Genomic DNA, 22662 nt, shown 5'->3' with positions numbered 1-22662 from the left:
CTAAAAATATATTGATTTTAGAGACTGAAATCATCAATATTTAAGTAAATTTCTTCTTTCTCTCTTCCTCTCCCTCTCCCTCCTTCTTCCTCTCCCTCTCTCTTCCGCCCCCCACTACTCATTTTCAACATGTTGCTGTTCAGTTATGACCTAAATAAAGTCACACTCTTATTAAGGTGAAGAAACAGAAACTGAGCCCAAATAAAAGAAGGGTGTTATTAGGTAACAGGTTATCAAGGAAAAAAATAAGGATGATATAAAACCATAATAGGAGATAACCAAAAGCTAATTACATGTCTTTCAAAAAGACATGAAGGAGTAGTGATGGGACACTTTAATTATTTCACATCTGTTGGAAGATAAACTCTTGCAAACATGGTCCTTTCAAGAAAATAATTGATCTGTCTCTCTGACAGTCCTTCATTGGGTTTAACAAGACATGAGCGATCCGCTCTGCTTGACTTAATCTTAATCAACGGGGAAAACAAAAGTGGTGGGACAATTGAGGAAAAACAACGTGTACAGATGAAATTCTTTACATTCAGGAATACGGAAGCTTAATGCAATCAAACACATATGTTAGACCCCAATATGGTGAATCTGAATAACCTCAAAGCAATTGCTACTAGAAAATCATGATGAGAGGAAGTGAAGCCAAAGATGAACCCCACAAAAGATATACTTAAAGCACCATTACAAGCAATTGGGGTGGGGCAGAGATGGAAAAGAAGAAGTCAGAAGAAGCCAGAAAAGTTGAGTGAAAATCTAAAAATGGAAAGGGGAGATAACGGAAGTGGACAGAAGGTCAGGTCACTAAGGAAAACACATAATAATAATCTATATGTGTAGAACTAATGATAGGAAAGCTAAAATTCAGAATGAGCAGAGATTGATGAAGGATAAGACTAAGAACTACAAATAGGAGATGCTTAAGTATCTTGGGAACATGCTAACCAATAACAAGAACAGGCACAGTTGCTCAATTCCAAACTGATTCAGCCTTCTTTATAAAGGAACTATTTTTTGTTAACCATTCTTTTCATATTTAGGAACGGCGGTGGACGAAGCGGGATGTTTTGTGCCATAGGCATTGTAGTGGAAATGGTCAAAAGGCAAAATGTCATTGATGTTTTCCACGCAGTAAAAACTTTACGGAACAGTAAGCCTAACATGGTAGAAACACCGGTAAGTTATGTTCTGTAGTAATCAAATAAACAAAAGCATGAAAATCATGTAAGTCTAAATAAAATCATTTTTCCAAGACTCTAGGAATACAGAATATGATCAATTAATTATCAACATATCAAAATAATTAGAATACATCTAGAATGTATTAATACTGAACTATAGGTCTATAAATATTCCCATGCACCGAATGCATGCTGAAGTTCAAAGTCTTTAGTCACCACTGAAAGATCTAGGTCTTTGATAAATCTGAAAGATTGTGGTTTCAAAATAATCACTGGAAACATCTTTCTCTCTCTTTAACTTCCTGTCCCAATTTGACTCATAAGACACAGTTTCAGGTAGTTTGGGGTGCTATCATCTCAATGCTAAGAGGAGTCATTGGAGAATTGTAGCTTGTAAAGTAGTGGATGACCTTTTGGGGAAAAGGCATCAAATTGTTTCTTTTTAACAGCGTATGTAGTTATAGATGATTTAAACCAGAAATCAACCTGAAATGCTAATTTTTGTCAAGAAAATTTCAGACATTTCTGTAGAATTAAAATAGTTTGCTATCCAGGCAACCCACCATTTACCTATCTCTGCCAAAAAAAAAGTTACATAGAGAATTTCCAGTCTGATGGAAGGCATCATCCAAAATTCTTTTAAAACTTCAAATGATTTCCTGTACTGTTTCATGGGCTCTTGCCGTTTTTTAAAATTATATTTAATAGAGGAAATGAGAGTGAGTGAAAGAGATGATGGTTATACAAAAAATATAAAAAACCTAGATATATTATGGTGATTTAGTCAAAGGAAATATTACAAAAGATGAGAAAATGGTTAATTACCAAAAAAGGAAGAAAAAGATCCATATAATATTCATACTTGCACATTTTAAAACTGCAGACACTTAAAATGTAGAAATTAAGCTTTTCTGCAGTGCATCAGAATGAAGTAAGATGTGCTTATTGCCAGTACTAATTTGAAACCTATGATTCTATGGCCTTTGACTATTGAAGGCATTTTTTTTTAAATTCTTTGAACTCAGTTCCATAACCATAATCAGTCTACATCGCCCAGCCTCTCAAATTATGGAAACAATCCTAAATAAAAGCAATAGAATCCCATATCAACTCTAGTACTTCTGATGTGGGATTTTTTAAAACAACTGACATACTTCTGTCAAACAGAAAAGGCATAATTAGTATATTTGCCTAGTATGTATTTGTTTTCCTAAAATATTAGAGCATATAAATGGGAAGGAGTAAAGAATGGGAAGCAGGAAGGAAAACCAATGGGCCTGAGGATGATAAGACGGAAAGAAAGGAGAACTAGGGTCAGGTTTGGGGCAAGAGAGGGGACATTATGGCCCTTGAACTCCTACCATTCTTGGCCAATTTTGGCAAGAGTTGTAGTCTACGATCATCTGTGGAATAATAGATGAAAAATAACATTTTCCCCCTTTGGCTACCACCACTATAATTATTTGTAAATCCATTTTGTATCCTTTCATTTGCAGAATATTCACATTAGTAGATTTATGCACTGGTTTTGTTTTGTTCTCCTAGAATGGAGGAGGGCAGTTCCATGGATCTGTGTTTCATATCTTCCCCACTTATAATTTAAAACCACTTCAGAACACATACTTTATAATCAGTGTTGTTTATTTTAGCATTTCTAGCTTGCTATGATTTCTAACAGGTTTGATTATACGTAAAAGCACAAAGCAATGGTGCTATTCTATTGCAGTCTGTGCAGCTGCCAAAGTGGGGTATTTTCAAGGTCATGCTCTATGTGGGCAAAATGCTTGATTGCATCCCCAAAAGCTGTTAAGCTGGGAGAAGGAACCAGCCAAGGAAACTAGCCAAATATACTCACCTGATCTCCACTCACCATGTTAATCAGAGAACTAGAACAAAAATGTATTTTAAAAATCTTTTCCCACATCCTGTTAAGTGCTTTATGGTGGTATTTTCTACACCTGGTAGGAAGGGTGGGTAACTTTTTTTTTAAAAAAAATCAGATAAAGAGTTGGCATTTCTTTTCATCGCTCAGAATATTGTTCCTTCCAGATCATGGGCCTTGGTATTATAAACTATATATGTTGACTTATTCAAATCCCTATCTTTTTTTATTGGAGGGTCTTAGATTTGCTAGACTTACTTTTATGTTTCGTTCAGTTTGGTGTAATACTAGCTATAGTATTTTAAAAAGAGAGAGGTTTGTCAGGTGATAAATGAATGTTAATATATTTTTATTATTATTATTATTCTTTTGAAATAGCAGAAGTATTCTTTGGTTGACAAATAACTAGCAATGGGCATCATAGTGAGATATGAAGCCATTGATAGTAAGGAATTCCAATTATTTTTTTTAACAAAAATCATAGACAAAAATAAACAACATGCAATTAAGTCTATGGAACAATAGTGTTTCTTTCATTTTCCTTCCTCCACAAATGCAATATAACTTGTTTTTTTTTCTCTCTTAGGAACAATATCGTTTCTGCTATGATGTTGCACTGGAGTACCTTGAATCATCTTAATATGAAAGGATAAATACAATCAAGTGAACCAAATAATATGAAATTTAATAAACTGTGTTTTGGCATCCTCTATTGAACCTATGAAGAAATGTTTTAGTGAAGGGGAAACTTAATTTTTAAATGCAAAAGTATTTTTCTTAATAAATGGTGTAATATATATATATATATATATATATATATATATATATATATATATATATATATATATATATATATATATATATATATATATATACACACACACACACACACACACACACACACACATATACAGTTCGAAAGCACGTAAAAATGCAAGTAGAAAAATAGGGACCACTACAGTGGGAAGGTAACAGCGTTCTGTGCGCCTTTGGCGTCTAGTCATGCCATACACACACAAACACACACACACAAACACACACACACACACACACACACACACACTATTCTGTCCCTGTACACAATCTGAATATAGTGCCACAAAAATGAATTAAGAGTCAAGGCAGAGCACATCTGCTATTCAAAGTAAAACTTTCCAGTGTTTGCATATTCCGCAGTCTCTCGGCTACATTAGTTCTGTCATCTGTTGCATGTATCTATTCTAGTGAATGTTTTATTTCAGACTTGTTCCTAATTTCATACTGTTAAAAGGTTTTAAAAATAATGTATACAGATGGATAATCTGTAGATTTTATGTGCTGCAAGAATATATATATATAGAGAGAGAGAGAGATACAGACACACATACCGCAAACATTTAAAAAATGGCATATTTTGTTTTACTGTGCAATGACAGCCTGATAAAAGTTCTTTATAAAGAAATTCAAACATAAACCAAAGACTCAAGTGTAAATATGTTTATATAGGAAAGAAAGCACATTGTATTTATTGTTTATTGACATTTCTTTTATGATGGTTGGACAGAACCATTTTTTCTTAGAAACATTGTTGCTGAAATCAAGTGTAAATGATTTTTGTAGATTATTTTTTGTATGTATTGTGTAAGTAGAAGGAGAGAGAATGAAAAGATCTTTTATGGATAGACCAGAAAACATTGATATACTTTTTTGGTTGGTGTGTGTACACGCTTATGAATGAAATTCACGTAAACAAGAAAAAGAAACCAAACGTAAAACTTCTTTCCCAGACTATATAGTCTTTTTTTTCAGTTTATAGTAATAAGAAATCGAATAGAAACTGCACATATATATATCTTTGGGAGTTTCATTAATTTTTTTAAGGAGTAAGTGGGTTAATAATGAATGCTTGACACACAGAGCAAGTACAAAAATAAATAAAAATGCAAGTTAATAACATTTATTTTAATGTTTACAGTTGAGGCACAAGTTCTAGGCCACCACACCATGCATTGTTCCCGTCTGTAATACTGGAGGAATCTTCTGATCCTCAGTTGTTACTTCCCGGCTGAGCCAAGCTTTGGTCAAAGGCTTCAAAGAAGCTCCAGCTTTTCTCCCAGTGGTAGTCTAGATTTGTGAAAATGGTAGCTTTGTGTTCTGACAAAGCCAAAGTGGATTGAATCAATTCAAGAGTTAGGTGATAGCTTTGGTATGTTTTTTACTTTGCTCTTCATATGCACATTCATAAGCCTGGACATATTTTCATAATGAAAAAACATTTACTGTGTCCTGTTGATTTTTTTTATCAAGAGTAAATGATAAGGTGCTGATAAATATTCATGTAAAATAAGAGTGAATTAAAGAAGTTTTATAAAATATTGAGTTCATATGTCCTATTTTGATTACACTTATTCCTTTATTAAAAGAAACACACTGTTGTGGCCCTGACCTGTCCTAACCGAGGAAGAGGACTCTGAGGATGATGGGGTGGGACTGGCAAGGCCTCCCTCTCTGGGGCCTTCCTCTCTGGCAAGGCCTCCGTCTCCATCTGAAGGCCGAGAGGAGAAGCCTGGGAGTAGCCAGGCTGGGGGGGAGCTCGAGCAGCTGCAGCAAATACAGTCTAGTGAAGATTACTCATGGCTAGACCCTCGAGAAAGATGCAGGGCCAAGCATTTGCAGCAACGTAGGTTGAGTGGGAGGGCCAGGGAGTAGCTGAGTCATTGAGCCACACCCCATAAGGTACAAAAGGGGGTGTGGCTGGTCTCAGAACTTTGTGATGAACAATTTAATTCACCACAGCTTCTGATCACGTCTGTCAGATTTTTCTACCTGTGTGAACCCTGGTCTGGATTTTGTGCCTACGCTTCTTCATCTCTGCTTTTCGGTTTGTTTGTCTGGACTTTCTTGGAATTTCTTGTTGACAGTTATCTCATGTCAGCGAACATTTGAGATAACTAGCCTATTTTGGCTGACTGTGGGTAGCTTGCTGCCAAGACTTTATCAGACAGCAATTATATTGTGGTATAAAGACTTAACCCTTTTGTTTTGTACCTGCTTGTCTGTTTGTTTGTACCTTGAGGGAGGGGGAACAGAACACACATATATCACAGTTCATCTCATGCTAATAAAAAAAATTTGGTGGAAATTAGTCCAAGGTCGACAACTCTTTTTATACACTGATACAAAAGTCTCCCAACAACCAAATATGAAAGAATATATAGTGCAGGGGTGTCAAACTCAATTTCATTGAGGGCCGCATCAGCATTGCGGTTGCCCTCAGGGGGCCGGGTGGGTATGGCCAGGGTGGGCATGGCCTACTGGGTGGGCGTGGCTAGAGTGCGTATGGCCTACTGGGTGGGCGTGGCCAGCTCTACATCGTTCGCATCAAGGGTGCCTATGGGGGCCTGGGCAGGAGTGGGACAGATCTGAGGGTCTCTGGCAGAAGGAGGGTCTCTGGGCCAAGGCCAAGGCAGTGGGGGCCGTTCCCTCACTGTTTTCAGGATGGCTTCGCGGGCCGCATGAAACCACTTTGCGGGCCGGATCCGGCCCCCAGGCCTTGTGTTTGACATGTCTGATATAGTGTGTTATTAAATATAAAGGTCTTAAATTGAAGTTTTTCATGAAATACAGTTACAGTACTATTTTGCCATATCTGTTTAATGATCTTTGAAGCTACTAGTGACTTTGGAGCTGGGCATCTGGAGGATGGCCCTATCACAGGGAGAAATTGGCTTGGTATAAAAGACCCTGAAACCCCTGAGCTAATGGAATGCCTCAGTTGGGCCTGTCCTGCTCCTAACAGAGCCAGTTCAGGACATGTTACCTTCCACCAGGCTTGGGTCACTCCCAACTCTCTGGTATGGCAAGAGAGAGGACCATCAGGATCAAGGCCTACTTCCTTGCTACCACTATCCATGTGGCTCCATTCTATAAGTGCTGCTTTGCACCCAAGTATGGCAGGCAGAGGGAAGGAAGCACTCCTAATCCCTCATTGTAAAAAAGAGACAAAAACAAAGAACACAATAATAACTTAAAGCAGGCCCTTTTATGACTTGTGGACATCAACTCCCAGAATTCCTTAGCCAGCGTGCTTTCCACAAGTCATAAAAGGGCCAAGTTTGAAGACCCCTGACTTAAATACAGTAGTGACTAGGATGCCTAGCTGACTGGCTTCAGAAACCTCTCAGAACTCCATTTTGTTCCTGCTTATCAGAAACTGAAGTCTTTTTTCAGTGGTAGATTGGGAAAGTCCAGCAGCAGGAAGTGCATCTTAAGGAAGAAGCTGTTCTTCCAAATCAATATCCAGGTATGGAAAATGGGGTGCCATCAGCTTCCTTAAACCCAGTCTGTGGCTCTATATACACGCCTCTGGGATAATCAGCACTGACACCAATGGGCAGAGACAACTAAGTCTCTTGTCTTTGCTTTCCCTAATCAAAATATAATGTTGCTAATGAAACAATCCAATCAGGATTAACATGCTTCTGATTCAGGATCAAGATGCACAGTTTTTTCGAGCTTGCTGAGATACATGCATTCTTTCTGAATGCATATGACTCACAGTTGGAATGGAAAACTTAAGTTGCAAAAAATCTCTCTTTAAAAATATAAAATCGTAGTTACTATATATACAATATTTTTTAAAAAAAGTTAAGGTAAAAATACAATTAATAAAGTAATAAAAGCTGTTTCAGTAGAACATAATATCATCACATCTAGTAATACAAACTTACATGATGTGGAATGCATTAATTTAAACTACCAGCCTTGTGTGGCATCTTACCTGAGAAGTTTTTTTTGTTGCCCATGTGGAATTTCAAATAAATTACCATTGTTAATGATCTCATGTGCCATAATATTAGGCTAATGGACTGTGTGCAGCTTAGTAGATGTGTTAAAATCTCTAAAGATAGCACTAAGCAGGGCTTTTTTTTGTCATAGAACGCTCAGAATGGAGTTCCAGCACCTTTTTTTGGATGGAACCTTGTAGGGTAGGCAAGGCGGGTTGTATGACATGTGTGAGTTCTGGCACCTTTTTCTTTTACAAAAAAAGCACTGGCACTAAGCAACTTATGGTACTGAATAGCTCTTGTGGAATCTGCAGCTCAAAAAAAGATTCCTGGTTAAGACTGTGTAAGCATCAATGATCCATATTTTGAATTCTTATAGAAGTCAACTAAAACATCATGGGCTGGCAACATAAATGGCACACCAATGTGTTTCCGTTACTTGTAGTATAACTTAAATAGCACACCCATGCTTACCATTTACATTGCTCCTTTTGTGTGCTCATGTACTAAAGCAGTTTAAGGCAATCCTGTCAGAACTGAAATACTTGAGCAACAACATCAAAAGAATTCAGACAGCTTCAGGCTACTACTTCCCTTTGTTGTGGCCCTCCAGCTTTTGCCTCCCAGGAAAATAGTCCATTGCTTTTTTTCCAGTGTGCAGGTCTTCTGGGACATATATGTTTTTGTATGTGAAACACATATGTACATTTAAATGGAATGTATATATACAAAGTTAAAGCATGAAAATGCAATACATACAGATACAGCTAGGCTAAAAATTCCTTCCTTACTACTGTGATTTCTATTTGCCTTTTAGAACTTTCCTAACCATAAGTGTAACAGCTGTGTAAGGAGTGTAAGGAGTGTAAGAAGAGGGAGTCAAGCAATTCTCCAAACCGCCTGAAGGCAGGACAAGAAGCAACAGATAGAAACTAATCAAGGAGAGAAGCAACCTAGAACTAAGGAGAAACTTCCTGACTGTTAGAACAATTAACCAGTGGAACAACCTGCCTCCAAAAGTTGTGAATACTCCAACACTGGAAGTTTTTAAGAAGAAACTGGACAGCCATTTGTCTGAAATGGTATAGGGTTTCCTGCCTGAGCAGGGGGTTGGACTAGATGACCTCCAAGGTCCCTTCCAACTTTATTATTATTGTTGTTGTTGTTAGCTTTGATTTGGTTCCTGTTTTGAAATGCAGCAAAATGCTTTTCAAAAATTACTTTTCCTTCTTCTGAGCTTCCTTTTTTTAAAAATATTTTTCTGGAAAAAATTAAAGACAGTAACAACAGACAGTGCAAACTTAACTGAAAAAGGGAAGAAAAGGAAGGAGAGAACAGAAAGTGCAGGGGGAAAAAGGAAGGAAAATATTTAAAGAACTTACTCCTTATTTCCATCACAATACAAACAAACTTAGAATTCTTCACCTTGTATAAGGTTACATGCAAGTATCTCTTTGACCAATAATCCGTATCTTACCCACACACATTCCATAAATCATTAATATTTCAACATTGATGTCAGCAAAATCCATAAAGAATTTCCAGAATTTTATAAAAATGTGGTTTATTTTAACTTTGGTCAAACAAGCCAACTTTACATTCTTTCCTTTTGCTTCTAGCAATCTTAATATTTAATATAATTCATTCAGATGTTGTTGTAGGGTTTAATTTCTCTTCAGATTTTCTTTTTCCCATCTCAAAGACTTCTTCAAGGTTTTAACAAATCTCCTTTGTAGATCCAGTAAGGAATCATTCTCCAGGTCATTCTCTTGGTTTCTCATTTGTGTTTCTACTTTGACTCTCATCTTTCTCTTGTAATCCACATTGTTTTTCATTTTCCAATATTTCAACATTTTTTATATTCTAATTTTCTGCATAAGACTAGTTGTTTCAGCATAAGGTACTCTCTTTCACCTATGTCATTTCTTTTAAAATATCATTTGGACATAGTTTATCCATAGACACAGAATATTGCTGTCACTGTACATCCCTTTTGTTCAACTATCTCCTGAAGTATTTCAACTATGATACTACTTGTCATTTTCTCCCAGTGCTGACCAAATCAAAAGATAAGCCTATTTCTTCTCCTTTTATGCTTGGGATCTTTAGTCCCTCTAGTGACTAATTCCTAGAATCATAAAGCCTTTTATGATTTTTTGTTATGATTTAAGGTAAGCTAAACAATACAATTCATGTGAATGAGCTGTTTATTTTTATTTATTTATTTATTTTAATTCCATTTATATCCCGCCCTTCTCCGAAGACTCAGGGCGGCTCACAAGCTTAGCAATAGCCTTCATTCTATGTATATGCCTGCTTATTAGGGCTTTCATACACCCCCCAAGCGGCATTATTACAAAGTCAGCTTAATTGCCCCCAACAATCTGGGTCCTCATTTTACCTACCTCGGAAGGATGGAAGGCTGAGTCAACCTTGAGCCTGGTGGGACTCGAACTTGCACTAATTGCAGGCAGCTGGTATTACTTAAGGAGGCATTAGCCCACTGCTCCACCAAGGCTCCATAAATATTTCCAAAATCTTAAAGCAGAAATCCTACTGTTCCAAATTCAGCTCATCCCTCAATTTGTTGTTAACTTTCCTGAATCAAAAACCTTGCTTAACCTTTGCCATTTGTTTCAAATTCTTTAAATTCTGAAGCTTTTGCTTAATTTTCTTTTTGTTTTGGAATGGCAGTAAACTCGCCAGGTGGCTTTCCAAACTTGCTACTTTCAAGATCATTATTACCCTTAAGTAATTTCTGAAATGATTAGAACAAAAACTCATGGGAAGCTGCTATCCTCCAGTCTTCTCATGAGAAACAGCCATCTGGAGCACAAGTAAATGATCTGTCCTCTTCTTATCTGAAGAGGTTCCATTGGACCGCTCTATTCACCAGTCCTTTTCGTTGCATCTGCATTGTCTCCACTCATTTTGAGATGTGCTGACTCCATTCCTCTACTGAAAGTCCTTTTTTCCTGAATGTATAGTTATTCCTTGTGCTTTTAAAAAAAGAAAAGAAAGAAGGACTGTTTCCTTGTTTTTCCACTTACCTGATCTCCTCAAAAGCCCACAAGTTCTCTAAATTGGCATTCTTGTAATCTAGCATAGAATCTAACATTAAGTATTCCTAGATGCGTTTTCTTCCAATTATACTGATTATTTTTAGGAAGAAAAAGCTTATTAAAGATTTTTCCTCTAAGCAGCCTAATTGACTGAAACTGTCTGTGACAAACACACTGAAAGTGTTTGTGGCAAAATATTATCTGATATCAAATGGTGTTAAATATTAGACAAAGGACCAAGTTACCACTTTGTGAAAATACTGCAGGTCCATTAAAGGTTTACTTTGAGAGGAAAATGACTTTGTGCTTCAGATTATAGCAAAAAGTGTTCTGAAATGTGTTTGGCTTATCTTCAGTACATTTAAGAGATCTGGAGATGCACACAAGAGACTTTTGAAATAATGTTACAGATCAGCCCTCCTTGGTAATGTATTTTTAAAGAGGCCACAACAATTCTTGGGTGTCATGAAATAAATGCCCCTGAAGTCCTTTATATGGAAACTCTGCTAAAAGGAAAGGACAGTGAATTCATTTACATTCATTTGTTCAAGACTGATCTTCCCAGTGGTATTTATCCAATCACTTTACTTAATTGTTTCTGAAGGTTTGCCTATCAACTCAACAACCCTTTCCACATGGGAAAGCAAATAGTTTGATATTTCTTGACAGCAAAATATTTTTTACGGTATTTAAAAAAGAAATCTAGTTATTTCTTTTAGTTTTCCAAGATGAAAGAAGAAATAGTTCTGCAAAGTTGCAATCTGGATCGGTCTCTGGGACCAGAGGCTTAATCTTCTGAGCTTTTGGATGTGTTTTGCTGGAGCCCATCCTCAGGGAACCTCTCTCTACCAGAATGTGTGCCTTGGGTCACATTTATGTGGTACTTTCTATTGGTTGAATAGGAGCGAGTACTTGGCAGCACAAGGAAACAGCCAATCACCAGCTGTCAACACACCAATCAACCAATAGGAAGGCACCACATAAATACGACACATTTGATAGAGAGAAGATCACTGAGGATGGGCTTTAACCCAAGTCCTAAAGCTTGGAAGACTAAACCTCTGGTCCGGTGACTGCCCAGATTGGATCTTGCAACATTATCCTGGGACACGTATATTTGCCTTCATTTGTGAGAAATAATTCTGGTTTTCTGGCTGTTGCTTAGTATTCATTCTAACCACACAGATAAGGATCAACTTTAAATAGTCAGGATTTCCTCCAGTGCAGGATTAGCTAATCTAGATGAAGAGGTGAACAAAATAAAACAGAGTGAGCAAAATTATTATCATGCTCAAAATAGAAAAGGCAGTATTATGGGTTGAACTTTGTCCCTTTTTTGTATTATGTGCTCTGCAACTTAGCAGTATTATGGAGAAAAAATTGGTAAGCCGAGTTTCATTTTTTAAAAAGTTGATGTTGACAATAGTCAAACAGAAGATATCAAGTTTATATGAAGTCAACAACACACCAGAAAAAGCTATCTAAAATCAAAATATGAAGCCAAAAATATGTACTGAATGATCAAAGAAAAAAAAAGGTTAAACAAAGGGAAGAGGATACGTAAACCGAAAGAATGGCTAGATCACATGTTTTGAGACTGCCTACTGTTTTATTTAAGTAATCAAAAGCTCAGTGATTTTTTTTTTCTTTTTCATGAAAGGATATTAAGAAGACAAAGGACAAGAGAAGAATGTAAGACAGCTGGTGGAGAGGTTCAAGTGATTATTTTTCTTGAGTATGTTAGATTATACCTTTTTATGCGTTTTGTTCCTGAGAATAGTTTTATAGGAATCTGCACAAAGTTCACTTAGTAAACAAGTTTCCTCCAGTTTTTATAAATCCATAACTCAAATGAGTTTTCATCTCACAAATAATGTTCTATTCAAAATGACATTTTTGTCATTTTGACATTTAAATGTGGCTAGTAGTTGTTGCTTTTCATAAAGCATTGAGAATAAATTGCTGCAGTTCTTGCATCTACATTCCCATTAAAAATTGTTGCCATAGAAGTTCTTGCATAAGGGAGGGGGTATTGTCTTCTGCCTTTCTATAATATAATGTTTAGGGCGGAAGTGATAAGTGAATAGAATGAAACATAGTTAGAAATAAGGACTTTCCAAAGTATTTGAAAGAAGAACGTACAGTATAAGAGTCTGGACCAAACTGCATAGATTTTTAAAGTGCAGGTTTTGTACCACTGTTTTGAAAGCTTCTCTGGCTGTCTTCAACCAAACGAAGTAGCTGAACGTGGTAGCTCCATCCCCCTTGTCACTATTTTCATTAACTTCCTAGCTTTTGACCAAGTGATCAAAGATCCCATTTTATGCTTCGATTCACCCAGAGTGCAAAAACCAAAACAAACAAGCAGGACAACTGGAACTCATCTGCTCCTTCCATGCCTTCTGGAACATCTGTTCTGAGACATGTTTAGAACATCTGAAAAGAGATGCAGTCAGTACCTCAAAACATTGTTTATCAAGTTATTCACTTAGCTCTTTCTCCTACATTGCTGCTGCCTTATTAGCATACATTCCCAAGAGAAATATATCCCAAGAGGATTTTGTGGGTACAGAGGAAGTCATGCCCCTTTCAGTAACTTTCTAGGCATTCAAAAGGAATCTCTTGGGGGGAGAGATCTTCACAATATTTTGGTCTGTTAAGACACCTTTATGAAGTCATAGAAATCTCATTGCGATACATATCTCAGTATCTCCTGAACCTTAGTAATCTTGAACTATTTAGGATCTATTATTGGCTACTTAGATTTCTTTTAGCCTGTGAATCTGCTGTGAACTGAGATTATGTTTTGCTCCTGTTTGGCTTTCAAGATTTGTTTTGCTAGGTTAAAATTATACATGAGATTCAAAAAGATTAATTGTTTGGTATGGTAGCCTTAAATAAAAATGCCCATTTTTGGTCATTTTCACACTGATGAGTTATAGCATCTTCACTGAATTACCTAGCCACTGTTGGAAGTGAGACACAACTGGTCTGCATTAATATAACTCTGGCAGTGGTTTAAGAAATATAGAGGATGCTATAAGTCACTTGTGCAAAAAAATTATCTAACCGGAAACAAAACAAAATCAATTTAGAATAGAATAAAATAACAGAGTTGGAAGCAACCATGTAGGTCATCTAGCCCAAGCCCCCCACACACACCCAAGCAGGAGACCCTACACCATTTCTGACAGTTGGCAATCCAATCTTTTCTTTTTTATAATATATTTTATTTATTTATTTTTATAAATTTACATTTCATAAGTGCTTAATAAACAACATGTTGTCTGTGTCTTATCTTGATAATAAAATCCTCATCTCTACCCTGTTTTTCCAGCCATTGGTAAAATACATCCCATATTTCAAAATACTCTGTATCTTCCTTTTCTTTAATCTTCAATGTGAGTCTGTCCATTTCTGCACATTCCAGTATTTTCTTGATTATGTCATCTTCAGAAGGCGTTTCTTCATTTTTCCAATTCTGCGCAAAAACAATTCTTGCTGCTGTTAATACATGTACCATTAAATATACATTTCTGTCATATTTTCCTGAAATTATACCTAATAAAAAAATTGCTGGTTTAAAATCTACATGCTTTCTTAACATTTTTTTCTAAGTATGAATTTTTGTCCAAAATTTATTTGCTTTAGGGAACGTCCACCAAAGATGATAATACATGCCTGGTTTTTGCCTACATTTCCAACAATTGCTAGAGATATTTTTAAACATTTTTGCTAGTCTGGCTGGTGTTAAGTGCCATCTATTAAAAAAAATATTCAGATTTTCTTTATATGCAGTTGCCATTGTTATTTTAATGGTCCAGTCCAGTCTTTTCTTGAAAGCTTCCAGTGATGAAGCTTCCACAACTTCTGAAGGCAAGCTGTTCCATTGGTTGATTGCTCTCACTATCAGAAAATTTCTCATTTCTACGTTGAATCTCTCCTTGACCAGTTTCCATCCATTATTCCTTGTCTGGCCTTCAGGTTCTTTGGAAAATAGGTTGACCCCCTCAGATATTGGAATACTGCTATCATGTCTCCCCTGGTTCTTCTTTTCACTAGACTACCCATGCCCAGTTCCTGTAACAGTTCTTCATATGTTTTAGCCTCCAGTCCCCTAATCAATTTTGTTGTTCTTCTCTGCACTTTTTCTAGAGTCTCAATATTTTTTTTAGTGTGGTGACCAAAACTGGTTGCAGTATTCTAGGTGTGGTCTTACTAAGGCTTTATAGAAGGTTAGGGTTAAGGTTAGTATCTCATATGATCTTCATTGAATCCCTCTATTAATGCAATTTAGGATTACATTGGCTTTTTTGGCTGCCACTGCACACTGTTGGCTCATTTTTAATTGATTGTCCACTAAGACTCCAAGATCCCTCTTACAGTTACTGTTATTAAGCCTGGTTTCATTCAATCTATATGTGTACTTTGGGTTTTTCTTAACTAAGTGTAAGACTTTACTTTTCTCTACATTGAATGTCATTTTGTTAGATAGGGCCCAGTATTCAAGTCTGTCAAGATCCATCTGGATCTTGAGCCTATCATCTAGGGGTGTTGGCTATTCCTGCCAGCTTAGTATTATCTGCAAATTTGATATGTTCCTCTTATATTCCCTCATCTAAATCATTTATGAAGATATTGAAGAGTACTGGGCCTACGACGGAACCTTGTGGTACCTCACTGCTTACTTGCCTCCATGTAGATGTACTGTAGTACCTTTAAGGACTACGTGTTGAGTACAGTTTGTCAGCCAGTTACAAATCCCTCTGATGGTGATGCTGTCTATCCCACTTTTTTTAGCTTACCAAGAAGTAGGTTATGATCTACTTTGTCAAATACCTTGCTGAAGTCCACAACATTTCATTGGTCTATTAATTTAGTCACTTTGTCAAAGAATGAAATAAGGTTGGTTTAGCATGATCTGTTTTTAACAAAGTGACTTTTAGTTATTACTTCACTTGTTTCTAGATGTTCATAGGTCTGTTTTTGATTATCTTTTCCAGTATCTTCCTGGTTATTGATGTTAGGCTGTTTGGTCTTCTTTCCTTCTTTGAAGATGGGAAACACATCAGCTCTTTTCCAGTCCTCTGGTAGTTCCCCGGTGCTCCAGGATTTTTTTAAATATATGGTACAATGGTCCTAAGATGACATTTGCCAGCTCCTTCAGAACTCTGGGATATAATCCATCAGGTCCCAGTGATTGATATTTATCAAGAACAGATAGGTGTTCTCTTACCTTTGTGTGTGTGTGTGTGCTTATTTTAATTTTTATTTCTATACTGTCTTTTACAGTTATATTTTTGGTAGGTTGGGCTATAATTTCTTTTTGCATGAAGACCGATGCAAAGAATGAATTAAGCAGCTCTGCTTTCTGTCTGCTGCCTGTTATTTCCTTGCCGTCTTCTCTCTTTAATAGACCGACTGTTTCCTTGATTTTTTTCTTGTTATTTATATGTTGAAAGAAACTTTTTTATTATCTTTGACTTTTATTGCAAGTCTTTGTTCATTTTTCATTTTTTTGTTCAATTTAAAACTTGTTTGTATCTTATCTTTGAAAACGGCATGTGAGGTATTTTCAGCTCACATCAACTAAATGAATTAAACAAATAAATACATTGGGGACAGACAGATAATTTTCATACTGTAACAATATATACAGAAGGAACATACCAAAAGATTTCATAAACAGTATATCATTGCCCATTATATACAGGGCCAGTTGAGTTTATTCTGTAATAAACAGTTGACTTCCCCTGTGATGTGATGATATGATGCAATGTGAGAAACAAAGAATTTATGTCACCTTTTGTGGATAAATACCGTAGTGTATGCAGTTGAGAATAAAATTAAATTAAATGCATAACCCATAATACCATTTCCTTTTGGGATAAACAATGTTTACCCAATCATTGTTGGACTTCCTTAAAGATGAAACATTTGTTAACAAGTGATTATAGAGATGATTATATTTAAGTTGCATTTTAAGAGCTATTCTTAAAACATTTGATCTTGATCTTTGTGGAGCAGGAGAAATTAATAAATATTACCATATTATAAAAATATGTAATATAATTAGCAATGCATCAATGTCTACAGGTAATATAATATTTTTTTAAAAAATAATTCTTTAATATGTCAAGAAGTTTTCCTTTGGTAAATTGTATAATTATGTATAATTATATAATTCTGTATAATTTGTTCCATAATTGTCTATTAATTCAAATAATATTAAAGTTGTTTCAAATGCAGTCAGTGCTAAAGTGTGCCAAAAATAAATCTGACAACTTGCTGGGAGACCAAAGGTAAAGAAATTTCATAAAGTTGACAATATTTTAGAGTCATTCCATATAATCTAGAATTTGAGATTCATAGAATATGTCTAAGCAGTTTTGGAGGGATAACAGTTTTTTGTAAGATCTACAAAATTTCTTAGGAAAGAGTCTTATATTGTAATTGAGTCAGTGATGATCTAGATTCTAGGAAAATGAACTTACTGGCTTCTTCAATTCCTTTTAGAAAGAAATACAGACTGTGAGATATCAGAAGGTCTTAAAAAGTTGTGGTCCACTGAAATAATTAAATATATTTTTTTTTATTTAAAAAGTTTTACAATACATTTTGACTTTAATCCCCCCTCCCCCACCCCTATCCCTCTCCCCCACTCCCTCCTCCCCCCCCCCGACTTCCCAGAGCTAAATACAGGGCATAAAATCAAAAAAACAAACATAAACACCCCTATATTATCAACAATAAAGTATAAATTCTATCTCTCTCTAGCTCATATAAAATGAATACAAACAATATTAATATTACAAATAAAGTAGAGAAGAAAAAGAGGAAAACAAAAAAAGATCTTTACTCAAAATAAATTTTCTTAATCCCAGTCCTTATTCATATTAATTTCAAAAAAAAGGGAAAAGAAAAAAAAACTTTCACCTGCTATTTGCATTCTCCCACCTTTCTCTAATTTCCAAACAAATTCTCAATTACGCACCAAAAGCGCTTATCTCTGTTAATCTTAATAATCTCCAACCAAACTAAACTATAATCTAAAATAGTTCTTGCGTGTATCACGCCAAATGTCTCACAGTTCCAAATCATCCTTAAGTTCAAATAAAAGTTCAAATAAAAAGAGTATATATAAAAAAAAATTTTTTTTAAGCAATCTCTAAGACAACTTGTTATTAATTAGGTGCTTACATACCCACTCTTAGTTCAACACATACTTTAAGTCTGTAACCCTAATATACTTTTCTAACAAACAAATAACATCAATCTTAAATTATATAAAATATTAAAAAAAAGAAAAAAAACTTTCTTTCTCCTCTATAATAATTTTACTCCATTGACATTCTAATCTAAAAATTTAATCAACAATCTTAACGCCCCAAAACTTTTGGAGCACCTCTGTCATGACCCCCAAAACTTCTTTAGACCGCTCTCCTCCTACATCTTCATTGTAAGCACACTTTGAAGATTCCATAACTTTCCGCTGGTCTTGCTCTTGCTCTCGTCTCACTCTTCTTAGGGCGGCACGCGTCATCTTCTGGCCTCCTGCAGCAACCGATGAGACTGTAGCTTGATCCCCTCCACCACCATTGTCCTCTGTCTGTCTGTCTGCAACATCTTGAAACTTTCCCACTCCGTGTCCTTTTGCAGCTTCCAAAAATGATAGGGGGGTTGCTTTTAACACATTACTATAAAAATCACGTGCCTGAGCCACAGTAACCAAACGATGTCTTTTACCTTCGTGCGTTGTCACCAACCCAATAATATAATTAAATATATTATACAGTATAATTTGTCCACCGAGCCCATGTTTCCTTTAATATTCCCACAATCGTTGATTTGTAGAGGTTATTAAGAGTTGTGTGTGTTTGTGTGTATTATTCAACAAATGTGTGTGCCATGAGATATACAAACCTCAATATTTGTATATAAACACAGTACCAAGCAAGAGTTTGAACAACTTCAACTGATCCTAGGTTACATCCAACAAGGTCAGCTATGGATTCACATTAATGGCAAGATAAGATTCTTATCTTTCTGTAGCACCTCAAATCTTCCCCAAAACATTCGTATGGAGTGCAGTGGGAGGGATTGAAGCTCTATTCTTTCAATATCACCTTAAAGCATGATAAGAATCATTCCATCATCAAGAAACATTGTGAAATACAAAGCATGCAGGCCATGTTTGAGTCTATCCCCTTTTATTTGGAAATGAGCTCTCTACGATATAGCAGGACTTACTAAATAAATGTACCAGCAACTACCTTCAGAATTAGTGCAATTAGAGAGTAATGCTAATTCTGTTTTATACGTTGAGGAATAGGTTGTCAAACAAAGTGGGCTTTTTGCTCGTTTTTTTTTACCTTAATGATATTCCATTATATAGGAATTAAAACCAAATCATTCGAATTAAGTATTATAATTGGAGTATAATTACTAGTTTGGATGTGCACATCATTAATGCAACATAAATGTTTCTGTTCATGAAATACACTCTTAGTGATTTTTAATTGCAAGAGAAAACAGACTGAGTTACTTCCTTCTTTAATTACATTGGTGCCAATAATCAAATAACCTTCATACTGGGATTACATGGTAGTTCCTGGGAAGAGGAACAAAAGGTTGTAAAAGTGCCTTTGTGTTAGTTGTCAGTCAAAGGAATATCTGGCCATCTGAGCTGTGAATGATATCCCTCTCAGATTGCCCCCTTTATGCTAGTTAACAATTTAATTGAGTTCAGAGAGCTGAAAGGTTTAGTGAAAATAGTTACCTGTTCTTGAATCGCTCTTATTGTAACACTTTCCTTTTCACAAACACAACTTGTAATTCAAACTGAAGGGATTTTCTGGTGTCTCTTCTGTTCCCATGCTTTAGCTGAGAATTTTTTTTGTTTGCCAGTGTAACAGGGCAAATGAGGACACATGATTAGTCAACACTATTATCCATATGTTCTCTCTAATATTACTGAGAACATGCTAATGGGATCTCTTCTATCAGACTTTAACAGATTGTTGTTGTTGTTAGTTGCGAAGTTGTGTCCGACCCATCGCGATCCCATGGACAATGTTCCTCCAGGCCTTCCTGTCCTCTATCATCTTCTGGAGTCCATTTAAGCTCACGCCTACTGCTTCAGTGACTCCATCCAGCCACCTCATTCTCTGTCGTCCCCTTCTTCTCTTGCCCTCAACCTTTCCCAGCATTAGGCTCTTCTCCAGTGAGTCCTTCCTTCTCATTAGGTGGCCAAAGTATTTGAGTTTCAACTTTAGGATCTGGCCTAAAGAGTAGTCAGGGTTGATCTCCTCTAGGACTGACCGGTTGGATTGCCTTGCAGTCCAAGGGACTCGCAGGAGTCTTCCCCAGCACCATAGTTTAAAGGCTTCAATCCTTTGGCGCTCAGCCTTTCTTATGGTCCAACTTTCCCTGCCATATGCACTTTTGTTGGCAGGGTGATGTCTCTGCTTTTTAGTGTGCTGTCTAGATTTGCCAAGGCTTTCCTCCCCAGGAGCAAGTGTCTTTTAATTTATTGGCTGCAGTCCCCATCTGCAGTGATCTTGGAGCCCAGGAAAATAAAATCTGTACTTTAATAGATAGAATGAAGTATTTGCCACTGCACTATGCAACAACTAGACTAGTTCCTCCTTCAACATTTCTAGTTCTTTCTCTTTCCTTTAGAAAGTGATTTATTTTTGGCATCAGGTTCCCTTACATAATGGTGTGTGCTATTTTCCTCACCATCCTACAGTATGCTAAGCTTGTAAGCCGCCCTGTGTCTTCGGAGAAGGGCAGGATATAAATGGAATTAAAATTAAAAAATAAATAAATAAATATATGCTCTTTTTTTTCCTCTAACAAGTCTCACAGCGCTTTGCATTGAAGTTAAATCATGAATGAGCACACTGAATGTTTGCTTCTTCTAAAGGCGACATATTAGTGACGTGTGTGTGACTGAGACATTTCAATTTTCTTCCTGAATGAATATTTAGATTGTACATGTTGTTCTTTTGTTCCTGTCTGTTGTTGTTCTATTCTTTTTTGTCTTGTTATTTTTTTCCCCTTGGTAACGATTTGTCTTTGAACTGGCCAGTCACTGGATCACAGGCAGCATGCAAATATGTTTTTCCTGTGCTTAAATCAGTGCAGAGTTCCTAATAGTAAGAGGTGGGTGAAATATATGTTTAAATTAATCTTAATAATCATAATAATTTTAATATATTTTAAATCTTTGCAGAAGTACCTAAAATAAGCAGTAAGGCACTGAATGCTATATTCTACTGAACTATACGTCTCTTGAAGCATAATATTTTTGTCATAACGTGAGAGATTATAATTCTCCTTACTTTTAGGAGTATAAGATACTGTGGAATACATTTCACATACTCAGTTACAGAGCAGTGAACACATCGCGTGAAGAAGCAAGGAACCAAAAATTATGCCTAAAGCCAACCAGGTTTTGTCCAGTTAACTGCCATATTTCAGTATCAGTTTGGGTCTAGACCAAGTAAAAACTTGAACTTCTTTAAGTCAAGATAGGCAATGAATGAAGTATTATAAATCCAATCCAAAGCCTGTATACACAGAGTTTGCTCGTGGATTTCCTTTTTAAAAAAACAAAAACAAAAATCAATCGTCTAATTCTGTTCAAAATTTCTCTTTATAGAATTTAATTTGGGACTGGGAAAACACCAATCATTTTAGGGTTTTTTTTCTATAGGAAATGGCCCAACCTGTTCATCATCTTGATCATTCTTTGGATAATATATGTCAGCCACATCTCTTCAAGTCATAATCTGGTTACGGTAGTAATATGAGACTCCCATTTTACCTATCACTTTAACAATTATATTTTGGATTGTTTGTGAGTTCAAAGCCATGAGAATAATTCACTAGAACTACTGACTGGAAGCTTAAAATTGTCTTTCCTACTGCTCAAAGGAAGATGAAATTCCAGCCCATTTTTTTAAGGTGGACATAGTTTAGTCTTAATAGTCCATGTTCTTCCCTTGCCCCACTTTAAGTCACTATCAGTATTATTACAAGGAACATTTTCACAGAAAAATTCTTCAGCAGTGTATATGCAGAGTGGGAGGGAGAGAGGTTAGGAGCAATATACGTATTAAGTCTTGGTTGAACCCAAAGCTGGTGAGATGGTGAGTCTTGAGCATGGCAGTAGGATATAGCTATTGAGCACAAAAGTAGGGAATCAAGATAGCCTGGTGACTATTTTCAAAACAAGGGGGATGATTTCTGAAAGCTGAAATGGTGAACAGGAGTGCTTCGCATCATTCTGCAAGCAGAAGGTAATTTTTAATTGTAAGGGAGCCTTCAGAACTGTTAAACTTTGATGGAAGAGGACCCTTCAAATAGATATCCCTAGCCTTCTATCTGTAGTGCAATAGTTTTATTCTGGTTTGCTCTTAGACCATTTTCAGCTATTTGATTTCTAATCAAGATTTCCTGCTATGTTTAAGAGTGGAAGGAAGTAAAATTCTACTTTGAAAGAGAAAGAGAGAGAGAAAGAGAAAGAGAGAGAGAGAAAGAAGAAAGAAAGAAAGAAAGAAAGAAAGAAAGAAAGAAAGAAAGAAAGAAAGAAAGAAAGAAAGAATATTTAAAAGAAGAAAACTCTGTTTTCCAGAGGTTCGTTGTCAAACTATCAAAGATTAAATCAATAGATCTGTGTTAGTACAGCTGCGTATAAACTGTATTTCCTGTGGCCCAGATTGATACAAAAAGTAGGTACTGCATTAGAGCACTCT

General features: G+C 36.0%; 1 protein-coding gene across 2 annotated transcripts in view; it reads left to right on the top strand.

Moving 5' to 3' along the window:
• PTPRK (protein tyrosine phosphatase receptor type K) overlaps positions 1 to 5405 on the top strand; it is a 414542-nt gene extending 409137 nt beyond the window's left edge. For both annotated transcript variants that reach the window (XM_083379926.1, XM_083379925.1), the window contains exons 29-30: positions 1050 to 1185; positions 3659 to 5405. In XM_083379926.1, coding sequence (XP_083236052.1) covers positions 1050 to 1185; positions 3659 to 3712 — 190 coding nt within the window. In that variant the 3' untranslated portion in view covers positions 3713 to 5405. The remainder of the gene's footprint in view (positions 1 to 1049; positions 1186 to 3658) is intronic.
• The last annotated feature ends 17257 nt before the right edge of the window (positions 5406 to 22662 follow it).

This window comes from Vipera ursinii (assembly GCF_947247035.1).
Source record: "Vipera ursinii genome assembly, chromosome: 1".
Classification (NCBI taxonomy): domain Eukaryota; kingdom Metazoa; phylum Chordata; class Lepidosauria; order Squamata; family Viperidae; genus Vipera; species Vipera ursinii.
Note: the sequence above shows the minus strand (reverse complement) of the source record. Positions and strands in the feature narration are given on the sequence as shown.